Below are 16,807 nucleotides of genomic sequence, written 5' to 3'. Positions count from 1 at the left end.
TCGGAAAAATGAAAACAAAACCTTGCAGATGAGCAACTGTTGCCATTGTCTTTCACTATGCATCCATAATGTTGTCGAAGTCCATTTAACATTCGCGACTGCCGAATGAGCGACAGCGGACGAGAAACATAAAAAAAGCACCAAAGGGAAAAGTCCTGAGCCTCTGGATTGACGCCAAAGCGTGCAAATATATTTAGAGCGACATCAAAAATATCCTTTCGCTTCCGTCGGCTGAGTTTCGGAAAAAGCGCAAATCCACGCCAAGGCAGCGATTCGAACTCTAGGAACTAACTCTTCTGTATTTTCGCTGATATCTCCGGGGCCTGTCAAACTCTTGTCGCCCTTATAGCTGGGGAAGAAAAAGTATCGATACAAGAAAACGGCGGCAAAAAGATCTTTGCCACGGATATTGGCAACACCCCAAAAGTACCTTCTGTGCCCGGCCGAAACTTGTTTCCTGGAAATAGTGCACCATTGAGAAATTTAATTTCATCCTTGCATTCAAAGATTCGAACTAGTAACAAGAAATTCGATATTGATACCTTGAGGCTGCTACAGAAATCGAACAAGAGTACCTCAAGCAAAATTTCAGATCAAGAAAGAAGCTTTGACAGATTGTGCTTAAATCGTGTATTGTGTTTTGGGATGCCGACAAATGCCGGTTCTTATTGCTATAAATTCTTTCTTCAATGTCAGTGATGCTTCTTACAAGTGTGTTTCAAAAGAACAAAGATCTCCCTATACTGTCCTCGTTAATTTCCCAACCCTCTACATCAATGGTAAACAGCAAATGAAATTCCTTGCATTATTTTGTAATGTGATGCGATTGATAATTAGTACAAGATTGGTTATTTCCTTAAAGTTTGCATTGAAATGATTTCAGTAAGTGAAATTTGTTTCTATTGTGAGAAAGATACAACATGTTTAATGGATAACTGAATTCTGTATGGTGATGTGCATAATATAAGCTTCATTATTATACAGAAGTAGTGCTAATTCAAGTGCATTTATTCTACCTGATGGATCAAAATTCCAGAAAAATTCTCTCCGTGGATTATTTTCTTTGGAATCTATTAAAAAATGAAGCACGTCTTTTCAGTTAAAAATGGAAGTTGACTAACGATCTACTCACTGCTTTGTGTTTTTTTCGTGGAAATTTCGTTGCGCATTAAAGCAAGTGGTAAACAAAACGTGCTATGTGGTAGTCAAGTGCTTTGCATGGGTAAATTTCCAAAATTAGTAGTATTTTTTCTTCACTTAATTGTTTTAGTTTTGGTAATAATTGGTTGATTTAAATTAACCAAGTCCTTCAAAAAGTTTACGGGTTAGATACTTAGGGGAATGTAATGTTTACAAAGGAATTTATTGGGGGGGGGGGGATATATTTTCATTTAAATTTGCAAAGCGCAAGCAGCATAAACAATGTAAGATTAAGACTACTGTTCAATCTCTCTTAAATAATGACGTAATTAAAGTTTTTAACAAAAGATTGTTAGTAGATGTGTCAGCAGGTTTTACAAAATTGTAATCTGAAGAAAATTGTTCGTTTCTTAAACCAATTTCCAAGTGGTAAAAGTTGTTTAAAAGTGACAAATCTTGTACATTGAACGTAGTGTAATAATTTACATTAAAGAAGTTACAAATTTCTATAAACATTATTTGAATGCATACCAAATTTTAATTACAATACGTTGGTTGGTTGAATTTAGATACCATGTTTTGTGAATTTCAATTTTCAATATTAAAAATTGTAAAAATGGTTTTTGATACTTAAAACAAATACAACGCAGTATTCAACCTGGCAAATATAAAGAATTTCTTAAGCAGTTTTCAATTCAAAACTTACTCTATGGAACGAAGTTTGAAGAGTGGTGCAAAGAAAGAGTCTTATATATATGAAGGAAAAGTAATGCTTTAAAAATTCTTCTTATTATGCTCATTATTTTTCTATTTCAATAAATAAAATTGTACGCCAGAGCTGGTTAAATGGTATTAATACTTGAAAAGTGGAAAAAGATGATTTATTACACCTAGTAAGATCCCGCAGCATAGGGGCTAAATTGCTCTTTCTTCCAAATGTTTGCAAAAAGTTTAGAAAAAAACATGGTTACATTTCTTAGTGAATATATTTCTCATGCCAATATGCGTAAAATTTGAAAAACATTGAAAAACACTCCTTCATAATTTCAATTTGGTGTTTTGTTACAATAAACCTTTACATGTCTCAGTACATGTTTTATTTCTATGATAATAAGATGAGTGCTGCGACTACTTTTAAGATCTTTGCACCTTTAATTGAAAGACTACCATTAGCGTGAAGGCGTTTCGGATTGCCGAGTTTCAGGTCCTATCCCATAAACCAGCTTCTTCGAGCAGTATATGTCTCCCAATAGCCTCTCTGCTCCTGTATCGTCTTCTGTTCAGCTATCGATGCGTCGGGGCGGCCCGCCGCAGGCACAGGGGGCAGCGACGCCCCTAGCGCTGCAGAGCTCCGAATTCGAAGACTTCATGAACGCATACCGCCCCACTCTGGAACTCCCGAGGCCCCCACCCCCGAAGCCTCCAGAGGAGAGCAAATTGAGGAAGTTCATGAGGAAGTCGAGTGTTCTCAACAAGAGCAGGAAGGAAGGGGTTCAAAGAACGCCGAATGATCGAGAAAAAAGCGTGGGAACTGAGGTAGATAAGAAACCTAAGAGGCCTCTATCTGCCGTTGTGGAAGGGACACCATTACAGACTATAGTCTCGGAGCCAGAAGCCATTCCATCGTCAAAAAATCCAAAACAATCTATATCAAGGACAGGACGAAATGGATCCGAAGAACAGCAGCTTAAAGTTCCGGCCGCATTGGAAGTGCCCAAATCGGCAATGCCAAGAACGGCCAAGATGTCAGACCAAGATATGGTGTCTGATATCAAAATTCCTGTTCCAACTTCCAAACCTCCCATCCCTGCTGCTGGTCCAGTTCCCAAATCGCCAACGGCAAAATCGTCCAAACTTGCGCAGGAACAAGAGCAAAAATCTACTGTCGTTGCATCTCCAAAACCTTCCACCAGTAAACTTTCCAAGAGTGCACTCGAACAAGAATCTGTGGGTAAAACCACAGTTTTGCTACCACCCCCTAAAAAGGCATCCGTAGCCAAAGCAATGAAAAATGGTGGCGATGAGTACATTACCAGGGTTGTTCCGGAAAGTACTGTCGTTTTAAACACAGCCTCTCCAATACCGAAGAAAAAAGTTTCCATTCAAGATGATAGGCGGATATCGGCAGTGGAAGATGCTCTTTGCCTCATCATAAGTGGGAATAACATTGGACGATTCCTACCGCCTCGTCATGTAAGTAAAAAAAATTTTTTTTCATAAGCATGATTTAAATCTATTCTAATATGCTTACCTCTTCCAAAGAAACATTTGTTGTGATCTCTTTTTTTGGGTTTTGGCACTGCTTCACGTAAACGAATCCTTCCCCAGGATGGAGTGATAGTATTTTCATTCTGTCTGAAAATACGTGCGACGAAAGAGCTTCTGGGCTTATCATTTCTCGTAAGTATATGAAGTGCGAATTCCAACATGGCAGTGAACAATGTGGAGCTAAGTTCTCCACCTATACGGAGCTTGGCAATATTTTCGTTTCTTGTGATCCATTTATTTCCAGTTAGTAAAGAGCCTAGTTCACGCTTAGAGCTCTAAAATATATAGGCAATTTCTTGTTTTTATATAATGTATTTCGTTCAGATAGCATATCAATCAAATTGAATACTAGAGAGACTAATGTATTAACATTGTGTTTTGTATAATCTAAACGAGGAAAAACACAAACAATGAGCATGTTTCGTAAATAATTTTAGCTTCTTTTAAGTTATGGTCAATATTTGTGTGTTTTATATGAATGTTCACAACAGATGCATGAAACGATAAACTTTATGGACCGAACTTACTTTTATTAACCAAACTGATAGTAGCGGATACAAAAGGAGGGTCATGGGGGTCATGACTCCTCCAAAACCGCCGACAATATTAGTCGCCCACAATGTTTTCAAACACTTTTTTTTTTTTTGTAAAATGTAAACGATTTTAAAAGTAAATATTTGAGATACTACTTTTCATTGCTAATGAAATTAATTAGTGACCTTTATGTCGCATTAGCGGCCTTATTCCTGGCTAATTTAGTGCTTTTTATTGACCCCCAAGCAGTTTCAGAATGTTTGCTCCCAAAACCGTAGCTTCGTTCAGGGGCGGAGGGTCATTCTTCAGCATGCCCCCCCCCCCTCCTCCTAAAATATCCAGCTGCAATTTATATTTCCCGTGCCTTTCTAAGCTTGTTCTTTAACAGTTGAAGTATGATGTATGAATGCAAATACATCACAACATTTATAGAGATGCTAAATGATTGCTTTTACCGTGACAAATGAATTGCGGTTTACCAATATCAAAAGAATAGAAATTGATTTTCTCATGCAAAATGTTTACATGTAAAGACTGGTCATTTTTTTCATTACTCTGCAATATTTGGAGACTATAAGGAGACTAGTTAGGTGGCAATTGCCATTAGAAATTAAAAGGTCAATAATCTACCTTCATTCTCCTACAGACCCGTTGCTGTTTAGATACAACAACGAGTATTACAATCCAAAAAGTAATACATTATAAGAAAAGAACATTTTGAGAACAATTTTTGATTTTTTAAAAAAAGTTTGAAAATTGTGAATTTAGTGTGAAATTTTGATTTTAGTGAAATGGGAAGTAGGGAATCATTTTCTAAATTAGTGACAAAAATGCACACTAATCAATTACTAGGTCGCCCCAAAGTTCGTAAACACTTGCCAAACAGGAATTTTTAGCATTTTGTAAAAGTTTTTTGTTTTTGTTATTTCTTGGCAAATAAATTTCAATTCTTTGCAAATGTTTACGAACTATTGGGACACCACTAATATTATCAAAAGTTAACGCAATTGAAAAACTCAAGTTTCACAGTACGTAATACAAAGTTTGAACGTGACTTTTTTTTCTCGTATTAGATTTTTTTTTTTTTTTTTTTTTTTTGAGAGAGAGAGAGAGAGAGAGAGAGAAAGAGAAACAATTTCTCGTGAATTAGTTTTCTTTCTTTCCTCTCTCATTCGTATCCTGAAACATAAAAAAAAATATTCTTTTTCTGTCTAATGTTGTATTTTTCGTACAATCTTTTGATTCTGAAATACAATAAATTTCTCTCTCTCCTGTCTTATTACTTCTACACTATGTGTTTTTTAACAGCTATTAAAGATTATGTAACATAGAGTGATTCGCCAGTGGTTGACTACCTGCCAGTAGTTGACCATTCGAGCACATGAAGTGTTCTCTTATAATCTATAATTATAACTAAAGTTTTGAATTTAGGTTAGAACGATACAGTTACAAAGACATATTAAAAATTTCAAGAAAATCACTTTTTTTACTAGTGAGAATTGTCATGAGATAAAATGTTTAATTGTATTCCTCGACGTTAAATTTTATTCTTCAGGTTCATTTACTGATATATGCTGATCATCTATGTTTAAACTAAGTAAATAAAAAAATGCATCAATTTACTAATCATTTATGCTGGGACTGAGGGGTGGTCAACTACTGGTTGTCTAAAATGCAATTAATGCCAGTAGTTGACCAGAACGGTCAAGTAATGAACTTATGTTGGTTTTAAAACTTTTTTTCTCAAAACCAAAGTGATTGCAAACATTTTTTAGCTTAAGATAAAATATAATGCTACTTTTGTTCAAAAAAAATATTTTTGCAAGTAATTGACTAGCTGAATGTCCGCTGAACCAAAATTTGTAATACAGTTATTTGAACAGATGTTCTCCTAATTGCGAAAATTTTAAACAACGTTGTACTAACACAGATCATGTTATAGTAAATTAGTTTCGGAAATTTCGAATTGCAACACTAACATTTTTCTTGCGCAAATTGATCCATGTATTGAAAATCCTGAAATTGCGTTGTAACGAGTGTCGTGTGACAAAAACTGCAGAGATGAAGATTGTTTATCCTAGTGACAGTATAAAAGAGAAGCATTTTGCATAACCCATAGGATAAGACAGTAGTAGAAGCACCAACTATACTAAACACCACGTGCAAAACTTAAGGAAAAAGTCTCTAAATGCAGAGTGGAAAGCGTTTTTCTTCAGTTGGTGCTTAAATTTTCGAATAAACAATTTTCGTCACACGTCGATAGATCCATCACCATTTTTGGCTCACCAATACTCTGATCAATTTCCGCCAGGAATAGGTGGATGTTGTCATTTGAAAATTTTGAGATTATATCGCTGTAACCGTAGCCAGGAGATCACTGTGCTGTTTAAAATCACCAACCTCAAACGCATTCATTCAAAAAGCCGTATCTAAAATTTTTGATCGATATGTTCAGCGAATAGGCCGCTAGTACTCCGTGTACAGGGAAAGTTACTTTAGGACACCCCGTATAAACCATTGAACATTTTTCACGTGAGGGTTACTTAACAGTAACGTTACAATATTAGGCATTATTCTAGCAGCTATGCTGACTAGATTTGGGTCGACGGTAACGTTTGGGTCCTGCGCCGACTTACATGATGGTGATGCCATATCTGTTTGGAGTGACTGCTATGGATCTGGCGGGAAATTAAATAGACATAGCTAAGTTGGCATAACTTTTGGCAACTTATTTTTGGCGCCAAATTTGGCGAAAAATTGCTAAAGATCGCCAAATTTGGCGACTTTTTTTAATTTAATAGTCATCACTGGGCAGAGTTTAAAAGTATGTGCAAGCGTTGATTTTTTCAGCTGTCGCTTTTAATTTGTTTTGCAAATTATCCACGAAATTCACTTATCCGCGGTTACCATGTCACCCTATCCTGCAGATAATTGAGAGTTTACTGTACTTACAGTGATCACTCATAATATCAATGCATTATTTTTAGTAGTATGTTTTAATATTTAAGCGTTATACGAGCGGTCTAGGGTGGCTAGATTCTCCGCCTGAAGTGCCTTCAGCGTCTCATATACTACGTCATATGAGTTTATAGGCTTGGCAAGAAATTGAAGATATAATATAAAGTTGGCACTATATTTTTGGTGACTTAGTTTTTCGTCAAATGTCACGAAGTTTTCACGACATTTTAACTTCATCACTGTTGTGTAACCATCATCAAAGTCACGTGACATCACTGATGACGTCATCGATCCAACAGCCAATCAGAGGCGCCCTTTAAGGGAACATAAGTACATACAGGCATGCATTTGGTCAGATTTTAACAGTGTAGATTTCAGATTTTACAGTGTTTAAAAGAAGGTCAACTACTGGCACAAGCTGGTCAACTACTGGAAGTGAGTGGTCAACTACTGGCGAAATCTCCCTTTTTGACTTATATTCGAAATAACTTGAAACATAGTAAGTAAAACAGAAAAATGATTAGTAACCGTTGATTCTGATAGTTTTATAGACACAGAAAAATTTTCAATTTTTTTCCCAGTTTTTTTTCCTGTGAAATTAAATAGAACTTGTAGAATTTTTCACTAAATGGTCAACTACTGGCAAATCACACTCATATAATTCTCTATTTGCTACATCTATTGCTTTCCGGCTGACGTTTAGTTTATACACTGTAAAAACGATTCAGAAACGTTCCTGGAAAATAATAGGCAGCTGATGTGCCCAATTTCTGCCAGTAACATATCTCGCAAAAACCAGGAACGTTTTCCGCTAAAACTCAGTAACCTTCCTGAAAAATCCAGAAATCTTCCCATTTAAAGCCAGTCGTGTCCCCAGAACTTAAGAGCAATCTTAGGTAGTGATAATATAACAGCTTGGCACCTTCCTGATTAATCAAGACAGTTGCAAAAGCAGTATTGCAAAAATGGCCGAAGCTAAGCCAGAATTTCAGGTATTATGCATCTCGCTTGTTTGCAATTCTTGCAAAGCTACGTAGTCCATACTTATTCACTCCCTTTGGGAGTTCAATCAGCATGGACGAGTCGTATTCAAATGGAAGCCGATACACCTTATAAATACTTTTAGTTCATCTTTAAACTGGGAGTTAAAAATATTTTTTACAACAGAGAGATATCTGCATTTGGACAACGTGTAGCAATTCAGGAAACTTTTTGACAATGATACTTGATTTTTTCCAGGAAGTGGATAAAAACCACTGAAATCCCGAAACGTTACACGGAAACACTCAGGAACGTTTCGGAATTTTTTTACATTGTATATTGTACTTAAGCATTGGCAGATTCACCATGTTGCTACTGCGAGGGGACCCATGACCAAAGGGGCCTGGTAAGAGTTATAAAATAGCATATGATAAATGTCTTATATAGTTCCGTAATAGAGAAAGGGGTCCCAAAAAAGGTATTGCGGTGGCTCCAAAAGTGTTTGTAATCCAAAATTTCGAAAATTTTGAATTGTCGTTTCCAAAAATTTTGATTTGACAAAACCTTTAAAAAACTGAAAAATTCTTTTTAAAAAAGAGGAAAAACTTTCAAAATGGTGTTTTTCAATTACTTTTGCATGCATATTTGAAGATTTTTTACGTTGAGGGGGGGGGGTGCTAGCTTCTTCATAGTTTCACACTGTTTTCAGAAATTTTTTTGAGTCCACTTGCATCCCTGCCCAGCTCGTAAATCCGCCACTCTATTCAAGTTGCAATTAATCTTCAGCGAAACTTTGGCTAAATGATGTGACAGAAAATAACTCATGCATTAACGTCGCTCTAAAGTTTAAAAATACAGGGTGTTTGAAAAGTCCATGATACATTTCAAAAATTCATGGAAAAGCAACAAATTGTCATATCTCTATGCGATTTGCACGATAATGTTTCGCAGGCTTCAGAATTCATTCTGACATCGTAAAAAAAGGAAAAAAAGAAAAACGTGTTCCTATAAGTAATTTCATTGATGGCTATATCGTCACAGCAAGAAAAACAAATAAGCACTGTGACAATAGAGCGATTACTTAAAGTTACATTTTTTTTTCCTTTTTTATTACGATGTCATAAAAAATTATTGAACTTATGAATTATTATGGTGCAAGCCACATATTGGTGCGGAAATTTTACTTTTCTATGAATTTTTAAAATGTGTCATGGCCTTTTCTGAAAACCTGTATTTTAACCCAAATTATTATTTGATCAAGATTTTATTTCAAAGTAATATATTCTAAAGAAGCAACTTTGATAGTCTTTCTTATTTTATTTTATTATTTTTAACATCAGAAGATGGATTTAGTGACATTGAATTGAAATCCAATCACTGGCACATGTTGCAGTACACAAAGAAGGCATTGATATAAAATAAAAAAAATACTGTTTTCCTTGTTTTTATTTTTTAACTGCATACCGTCAAGCGCGCTAACTTTGATCCACAGCATCTTTTTCGACTTTTGAGCTACGTTACGTCTGTCGAAGTGTAAATAAAGTTTCGAATTGTTTTTACAGTTCAGCACTGGCTTTCAGAAAGTGATGACTGTTGATTTTAAGCCTGTAACCTTCTTTTGTGACTATACTTTTTAACGTGAACGCATTGTTACACGTAGTAACTCGTCACAAAAAACTGCATTATTTTGCTAATATTAGTAGTTATGTTTTTTTTCTTTTAAATTTTAATCAAATATTTTTATTTTTCATTTGCTTTTACTATTTGCAAAAAAGAAACATACATTTCATACAAAGAGCTCCTGCGTATTGCTTAACCCAGGTTTTCAAATGTTTCCTTTCCCCCTCTCTGTATAAACGAGCCCCCCCTCCCCCAATACGTATCATTGTTTCATATTTTGTAACAGTATTTTCTATATTTTATGAGGCAAATAGTATAGACTTCATAAGCAATTTTGTACAGAGCTAAACGTACAGTTTCATGTCTAGGAGAACAAAGATGAACGTTATACTTTCATTTCATTATTTTCACTTTTATTTTTCCAATAAATTGCTCAATTATTTATTATAATTTAATAAATAATTAAAAGTTTCCGAAAGAATAAAGAATTCTTTCGGAAACTTTTCAAACATTTTTGAACTTTGTGTATAACCATTTTAAATTAAAGATCATCTTTTAGAAATTTTCTCCAATGTTGCCCTTGTTTCTAGATGCAACATTAGAATTCCTTTTCCTTAATTTCCACTTATTAAAAAATTTATTTCCATAATAAAGTTTACGTTTTTCCTTCTTTTGAATTAAAGAACTCCATTGCTTTCACGTTGCTCTTAAGAACTTATTGTTGGTTGTATTTCTTATCAGATGTATGAGACAAGATTCCTATAATTTCTATCAGATGTATGGCAGTAGATTCTTATGATTTGTATTTTATATGATTGTTATCAGATATATGAGACATGTCAGATAAAGTACCCATTTGCAGTTAATTGAAAAATCAACTTTGTACTGAAATTTTTTTGAATATTATAGGTAGTTAAAGAGTTTAAGCAAATAATTTTGGGAGGAATACTGCTTTTTTTCCCCAGAGATATTTGCCTTCTTCTAAAAATGTTAGAATACATTTTCACGAAATAATAATGTAATAAATCATGATACCAAGCTTCTTAAAGCAGTGTTGAAAAACAGAAAAGATACTTTAAAAAATATATTGAAATATTTTAACTTTTGAAAAGGATGTGCGTGGTCCGTCTACTTTTCGCTTAAATTATCTGATGCAAATAAAAAAGATTTTCGGCAACATTTTGTAAGATCTTTTTGAGTACACATGAGTTCCGTTTATTGTTCTATAAACGGTTTAAAATTTTAACATTGGGCTCAGTGTGAAACTTTTTTTCTTTCATTTGTTTGAAGGAACCACCGTGACAAGGAGGTAGATGGATTTCCGTAAGGTTATTTTGCTTTGTCATAAAGTATTGTGATCTGTTCGCGATTGCATCATTTTAAGGTTACTTTTAAAGCTCTTCAAAAATACCTGACATTCGTGTTTAAAGACGAATTATCTTAAAAAGTACTACCGTAAAGTGGGGCTACTTGAGCCGTTAGAGGCTACTTGAACCCATGACAAAAGAGTGTTTAAAGTCGGTCCTGGTCCTATAAAACTCAATGTATAGACTTAAATACCCTTCTCCATGACAAGTAGCATTACTAGGTAGAGGCTGAAGCGTGACACAAAGTTTCTGCTATTCCCGCCTTTTCCTGATTGAGATTATGATTACAAGTTGTCTAAACAGTTGTTTTCAGTGTCTGAAAACTTTCACATGTTAGTTCATGGAAACATCATCAAGTTCAAGATAGTTTTATGTTCGCATTCTATTTCTTAATAAAATAACAGTGTTTTAAGGTTATAGCTATATAACTAACACAGTAATTAATATAAGTTAGTAAAAGTTCACTCGTTGCCTTAAAATGGGGCTACTTAAACCCAGAGTTCAAGCAGCCCCAGACCACATTTCATCACTAAATTATATTAAGTAAGGTTTGTAATCTTTTAAAACAAAGAGGTTAGTTACTATTTCTACCCGTTTATTTGCATATATGGGGATAAAAAGGGTCCAAAAGTAAAAGAGAACCCCTTGAAGTAGAAAAGAATGAGGATTATTAAGGGGAAAAATTACAATTGTGTCCAGATTCAACTAATTCCGGAGAAATGTCTTAGAGAGTGGCATCAGCCCATTTTCACTTGAGTATATCAACTCTAAAAAGGAAATTAAAAGATAGTTCACAAAACAAGCCTGCATGCTGTAGTATTTAGTAGCGAAAAACAGCAGGTATTAAATAATATCAGAGAAAATATATTCACCCAAGCCATTAAACTGAGGAGTTTTCCTTCTTTCTAATGTTTAAATAATGAGCATTTCAATTGGTTTTAACTGTAGTTAGATTATATTTCTGTTTGATAAAAATTATGTTTGCCTAAAGATATGTTTTTATGTATACGTTGAGTTTATATCAAATTTTATACATAATTTGCAATTTATATAAATAGTTTGCTCACTAGAATGTTCATTTTGAGCTTTCTTTCAAAATCATTGGTCTCTCTTGATACCACCACCTGATTTACAACTTTTTCTAACGGATTTGCTGAATGGGGCAAAGTATACCCAGCGCGGGGCTACATGAACCCAATTTTTAAAAATAGAAAAAAAATATTAAGAGTTGAAATTGTTGTTTAAAAAAGGCTTGTGGTGGCAGCAGAACATCTGAAAAGTGATAAAAACAAGGTTATCAGTTCACATTATGGGTTTAACCATAAGTTCAATGCAAAACTAGCAAAAAATAGGAAATTTCAGGTCTAAGTAGCCCCACTTTACGGTATCACTGCAGCTTTTTTTTTTCACTAACAGTTCAGAATGGTTGCAGATAATACGTGTATGCTGCTAGGTAGTTTTTATTCCTTGGAGAGGTGCCCATGGGAAAGCTTAAGACGCTAGTTGTGCCATCATTTTTACTTTTTTTTTTAATATTTTGAGCATGAAAGTTTTGGAAGAAAAAAATATGTGAACTCATTCAACGAGAAATAGATGCATAAATAGACACTCTTTTCAAAGTTTAATTGCCGTGTCTTTTTTTTAATGAAGGAAAAATTAGATGGAGTCAGTGTCCGTTGCAAAACAAGATCAGACGATTTGATTTCTTTTTAATTTATTATGAACTTTCTGGAAGTAGCACAACTTTGTATGATGAATACTTGTGACAGAGATGAGAGGGATAAGGGTCAGAAATGGCTAAAATGAAATATTTTTTCTTATATATTCTTTCTCCTTTATTTATTTTTTGCAAGAATTTTCGACCATTTGCTCTAACTTTTCATAGATTCATTTACACCGCAAAAATAGTTAAGTACTAGTTTTGAAGTTTACGAATAACGTTATTTGTTCTTTACACAGCAATTACTATATTTTATTCACAAACTGGGTTAAAATTAAGTGGAATTTTTCGCTTCGCTTTACTTCCATCTTTTTGATCATTTTTAGATTGACTGTTCTTTCCATTAGATGATTTTAATCAAACTTTCAATGTTGTAGGAAAAAATCATTTTTGTTAATGAATCAAAAAGATGTAATGATTGCTTACTCATAAAATCTTACCCCAATTTCAGATATTTTACTTCAATAAAAATTACAACAGATTAGAATGGCACCGTTTCTCTACATTGAGAACCTTGAAAAGCCTTCTTTTAATCAGCAAATAATAAGTGAGAACCTTGTACCTACATAATATCTGATTTTTTCCTCAAAATTGCGCAATTGTGCAAGCACGATACTTATCTATCTCTATATCATACAAACATGCACACAATAAATGACTACGGGTGCCGTGAAAAAATTCGAACTCTTTAAAATGTGGCACGACTTAGAAAAGGTTAGAAACCTCTGATTTAGACGTTGAAAGATAGTTACCGAAAGATTTTTTTTTTCAATTATAGAAAAATTGCATGCAAATCCCTCTTAAAACACGGCTGCTCACAGCTTGGTTTCAGTATAACACGATAGGCTAAATTGAGGGAGCTCTTTTTCTCGACGCTAGAACGCTCTAACACGATAAGAAAATTTGGAAATATTTTGCCTTTCACTACTTTCCTGTGTGCTAGATCAGGGTTTCTCAATCTGTTTTAATTTGTGGTTCCCGTACTAGCACTAAAACCTTCACTGTAAAAACGATTCAGAAACGTTCCTGGAAAATAATAGGCAGCTGATATGCCCAATTTCTACCAGTAACATATCTTACAAAAACCAGGAACGTTTTCTGATAAAAGTCAGTAACCTTTCTGAAATATTAAGAAATCTCTCCTATTAAAGCCAGTCGTGAACCTTCTAGAAAAATTAAATAGGTTTAATTTATTCGATTAGAACCTTCCTGATTTACCAAGAAAGCTCCAGAGGTATTAGAGCAACCACGGCCACGCGAAAATTGCAAGCAAGAACCAAGCATACTCCTTGCCTGCAATTCCAGCCTCGCAACGCTGTAGCTATCCAGTGACTTATTTGCTCCCATTGGAAACTTAGTCAATCTGGACAGGCCATAAACATTCTAAAGCCGATACACTTAATAAACACGCTTCGTCAATGTTTAAACTGGTAGCAAAAAATATTTTTCACACCAGTGCAAGGTCTGCATTTGTGCATCTTTTAGGAATTCAGGAAACTTTTTTGCGAAGATACTTGATTTTTTGGGGAAATAGGTGAAAACCTCTGAAATCACGAAACGTACCACGGAAATAACCAGTAACGTTTCGGAATTTTTTTACAGTGTACCGTCGCAACACTCTTCTACTGCAAAAATCGTGTCTGCAGCAGAGCTTATAACGAGACATTGCTTTCAAAAGTTCTACGCCTCCAAACACTTGATTCAGATGCCGCTTTTTCAGAATTCGTTTTTTTTTTTAAATTTCTCATGCATTAATGATCTTAACCCATTGTATATAAAATGTTACAAAGAGACACCGGACACAATAACTCAAGTTTAATAATATTTGCAGATATGACATCATAGCACTAAAATATATATGAGGCAGTACTGTAAAAACGATTCAGAAACGGTCCTGGAAAATAACAGGCAGCTGATGTGCCCAATTTCTGCCAGTAACATATCCCGCAAAAGCCAGGAACGTTTTTCGCTAAAATTCAGTAACCTTCCTGAAAAATCTAGAAATCTTTCCGTTTAAAGCCAGTTGTGTCTCTGGAACTTCAGAGTTATCTTAGGTGGAGATAATATAACAGCTTGGCACCTTCATGATTTATGAAGACAGTTCCAAACCAGTACTGCAGACATAGCCGAAGCTAAGTCATAACTGCAAGTACGTATCAAGCATCTCACTTGATTGCAATTCTTGCAAAGCGACGTAGTCCACACTCTCCCTTTGGGAATTCAATCAGCATGGACGAACCGTAATCGAAGTGAAACCGATACACTTTATAAATACTCTCAGTTAATCTTTAAACTGGGAGCTGAAAATATTTTTTACAACAGAGAGAAGTCTGCAATCGGACAACTTGTAGCAATTCAGAAAACTTTTTGACAATGATACTTGATATTTCCAGGAAGTGGATAAAAACCATTGGAATCCCGAAACGTTACACGGAAATACTCAGTAACGTTTCGGAATTTTTTTACAGTGAAGCAAAAGAGTGCAAGTGACAAAATTAAAAATTTGGAGATAACCAGTATAAATGATAAGTGAACTTCTCCTCTGTCTTGGGGCAAGAGATAGCACTAGTAGCCCTAGTAGGTGCTGCTGTATAGCATGATTTAGGAAAAAAATTTAATAAAAGCCTTCCCCTAGGACTTTATCTTTAAACGCGTTTTACTCAAAATGTGAAAATATCCTCTAACATCACTTTACTTCTCACTGCATCATATGCACTAATACACACACACACTTACCACTAAAGTTTTGAATTTTTTCTCTTCAGCGGGTCTACTGATGCTTGAAGTCACTTGCTTTATTTAGTTTTACTTGTCATGTGTAAAGTTACTAAAAGCATTTATTTATTAATTTCACCTCCCCAGCTATTTTTGAGGTGGAATTTAGGTTTAAAGTAAATGTGACAATAATAAATGAAAATAGCTCTAAATTTGTCGTTCTTCCTACATTTATGAAAGTTTAGACTTTGATGTAAAATTACACTGCGTGAATTTCACATAAATTTTGGGTATCATTTAATTTTTTCTATGATTTTTTTTTTCGACTGATTTGAGATTACATTTGAAGGATTGGGAAGGTCGCATACAACCTACAGGCCACAAATTGAGTATTGTTGGTGCAGAACTTTTTAAGCTTCAAAATTGATTGCGTGTATTGTGATTATCTACCTACATCAACCATATGGGGGAAATAAATTGGGTCTTTCCATTTACCCCGCAATCACTGGAGTAAGAAAAAACACTCTGGTTTAAAATAAGCATTATTTGATTTGTTAAGAAACATTCATGAAGTCAAATTTTAGATGTCCTGTAAACCTCAGAGAGTGTACTCTTGGACGTGATGCACAAAATAAATTTAGTTTTTCATTTCATTCAAAAGAAAGGGAAGGACCAAAATTTGAAACATTGAAATTCTATTTCCCTTTACCTCAACTTTGACTCTATATATTTATTCCTTTTTTAGACTAGTTCCAAATTTTTAGCAGTAAGTTACCGTTCCTAAGCCCCAGAAATACATGCAATATATCAGACAATCCGGTTATCACATCCAGAGACTTTAATATCGTTTTTATTAGAACTCTTCAGTCTGAAGAAATGAATAACCGAATTGGAGGCAGATGTCATCTCATTGAAGCTGAGAGTGACCAACAAACTAGTAGATAAAGTAAATTTATCTCACCAGTGAGTGTCCGCAGCGTGGTCGCTGGTGAGATAAATTTCCTTTATCTACCAGTAAGCTGGCAGATAAGGTCATCTTATTGAAGCTGAGAGTGACCAACAAACTAGTAGATAATGTAAATTTATCTCACCAGTGAGTGTCCGCAGCGTGGTCGCTGGTGAGATAAATTTCCTTTATCTACCAGTAAGCTGGCAGATAAGGTCATCTCATTGAAGCTGAGAGTGACCAACAAACTAGTAAATAAAGTAAATTTATCTCACCAGTGAGTGTCCGCAGCGTGGTCGCTGGTGAGATAAATTTCCTTTATCTACCAGTAAGCTGGCAGATAAGGTCATCTCATTGAAGCTGAGAGTGACCAACAAACTAGTAAATAAAGTAAATTTATCTCACCAGTGAGTGTCCGCAGCGTGGTCGCTGGTGAGATAAATTTCCTTTATCTACCAGTAAGCTGGCAGATAAGGTCATCTCATTGAAGCTGAGAGTGACCAACAAACTAGTAAATAAAGTAAATTTATCTCACCAGTGAGTGTCCGCAGCGTGGTC

The 16,807-nt window shown here is 34.8% G+C and overlaps 1 protein-coding gene across 1 annotated transcript; it reads left to right on the top strand.

Annotated features, from left to right (window-relative positions):
• Positions 1-2,430: 2,430 nt before the first annotated feature.
• Positions 2,431-4,348, top strand: LOC129228418 (proteoglycan 4-like). Its single transcript, XM_054863097.1, has 2 exons — positions 2,431-3,333; positions 4,331-4,348. The coding sequence occupies exons 1-2, from the start codon at positions 2,431-2,433 to the stop codon at positions 4,346-4,348; spliced, it is 921 nt and encodes a 306-aa protein (XP_054719072.1).
• Positions 4,349-16,807: the final 12,459 nt, after the last annotated feature.

The sequence above is a fragment of the Uloborus diversus genome, chromosome 8, assembly GCF_026930045.1.
Source record: "Uloborus diversus isolate 005 chromosome 8, Udiv.v.3.1, whole genome shotgun sequence".
Classification (NCBI taxonomy): Eukaryota; Metazoa; Arthropoda; class Arachnida; order Araneae; family Uloboridae; genus Uloborus; species Uloborus diversus.
The sequence above is the reverse complement of the archived record's forward strand: the minus strand, read 5'-3'. Positions and strand labels throughout refer to the sequence as shown.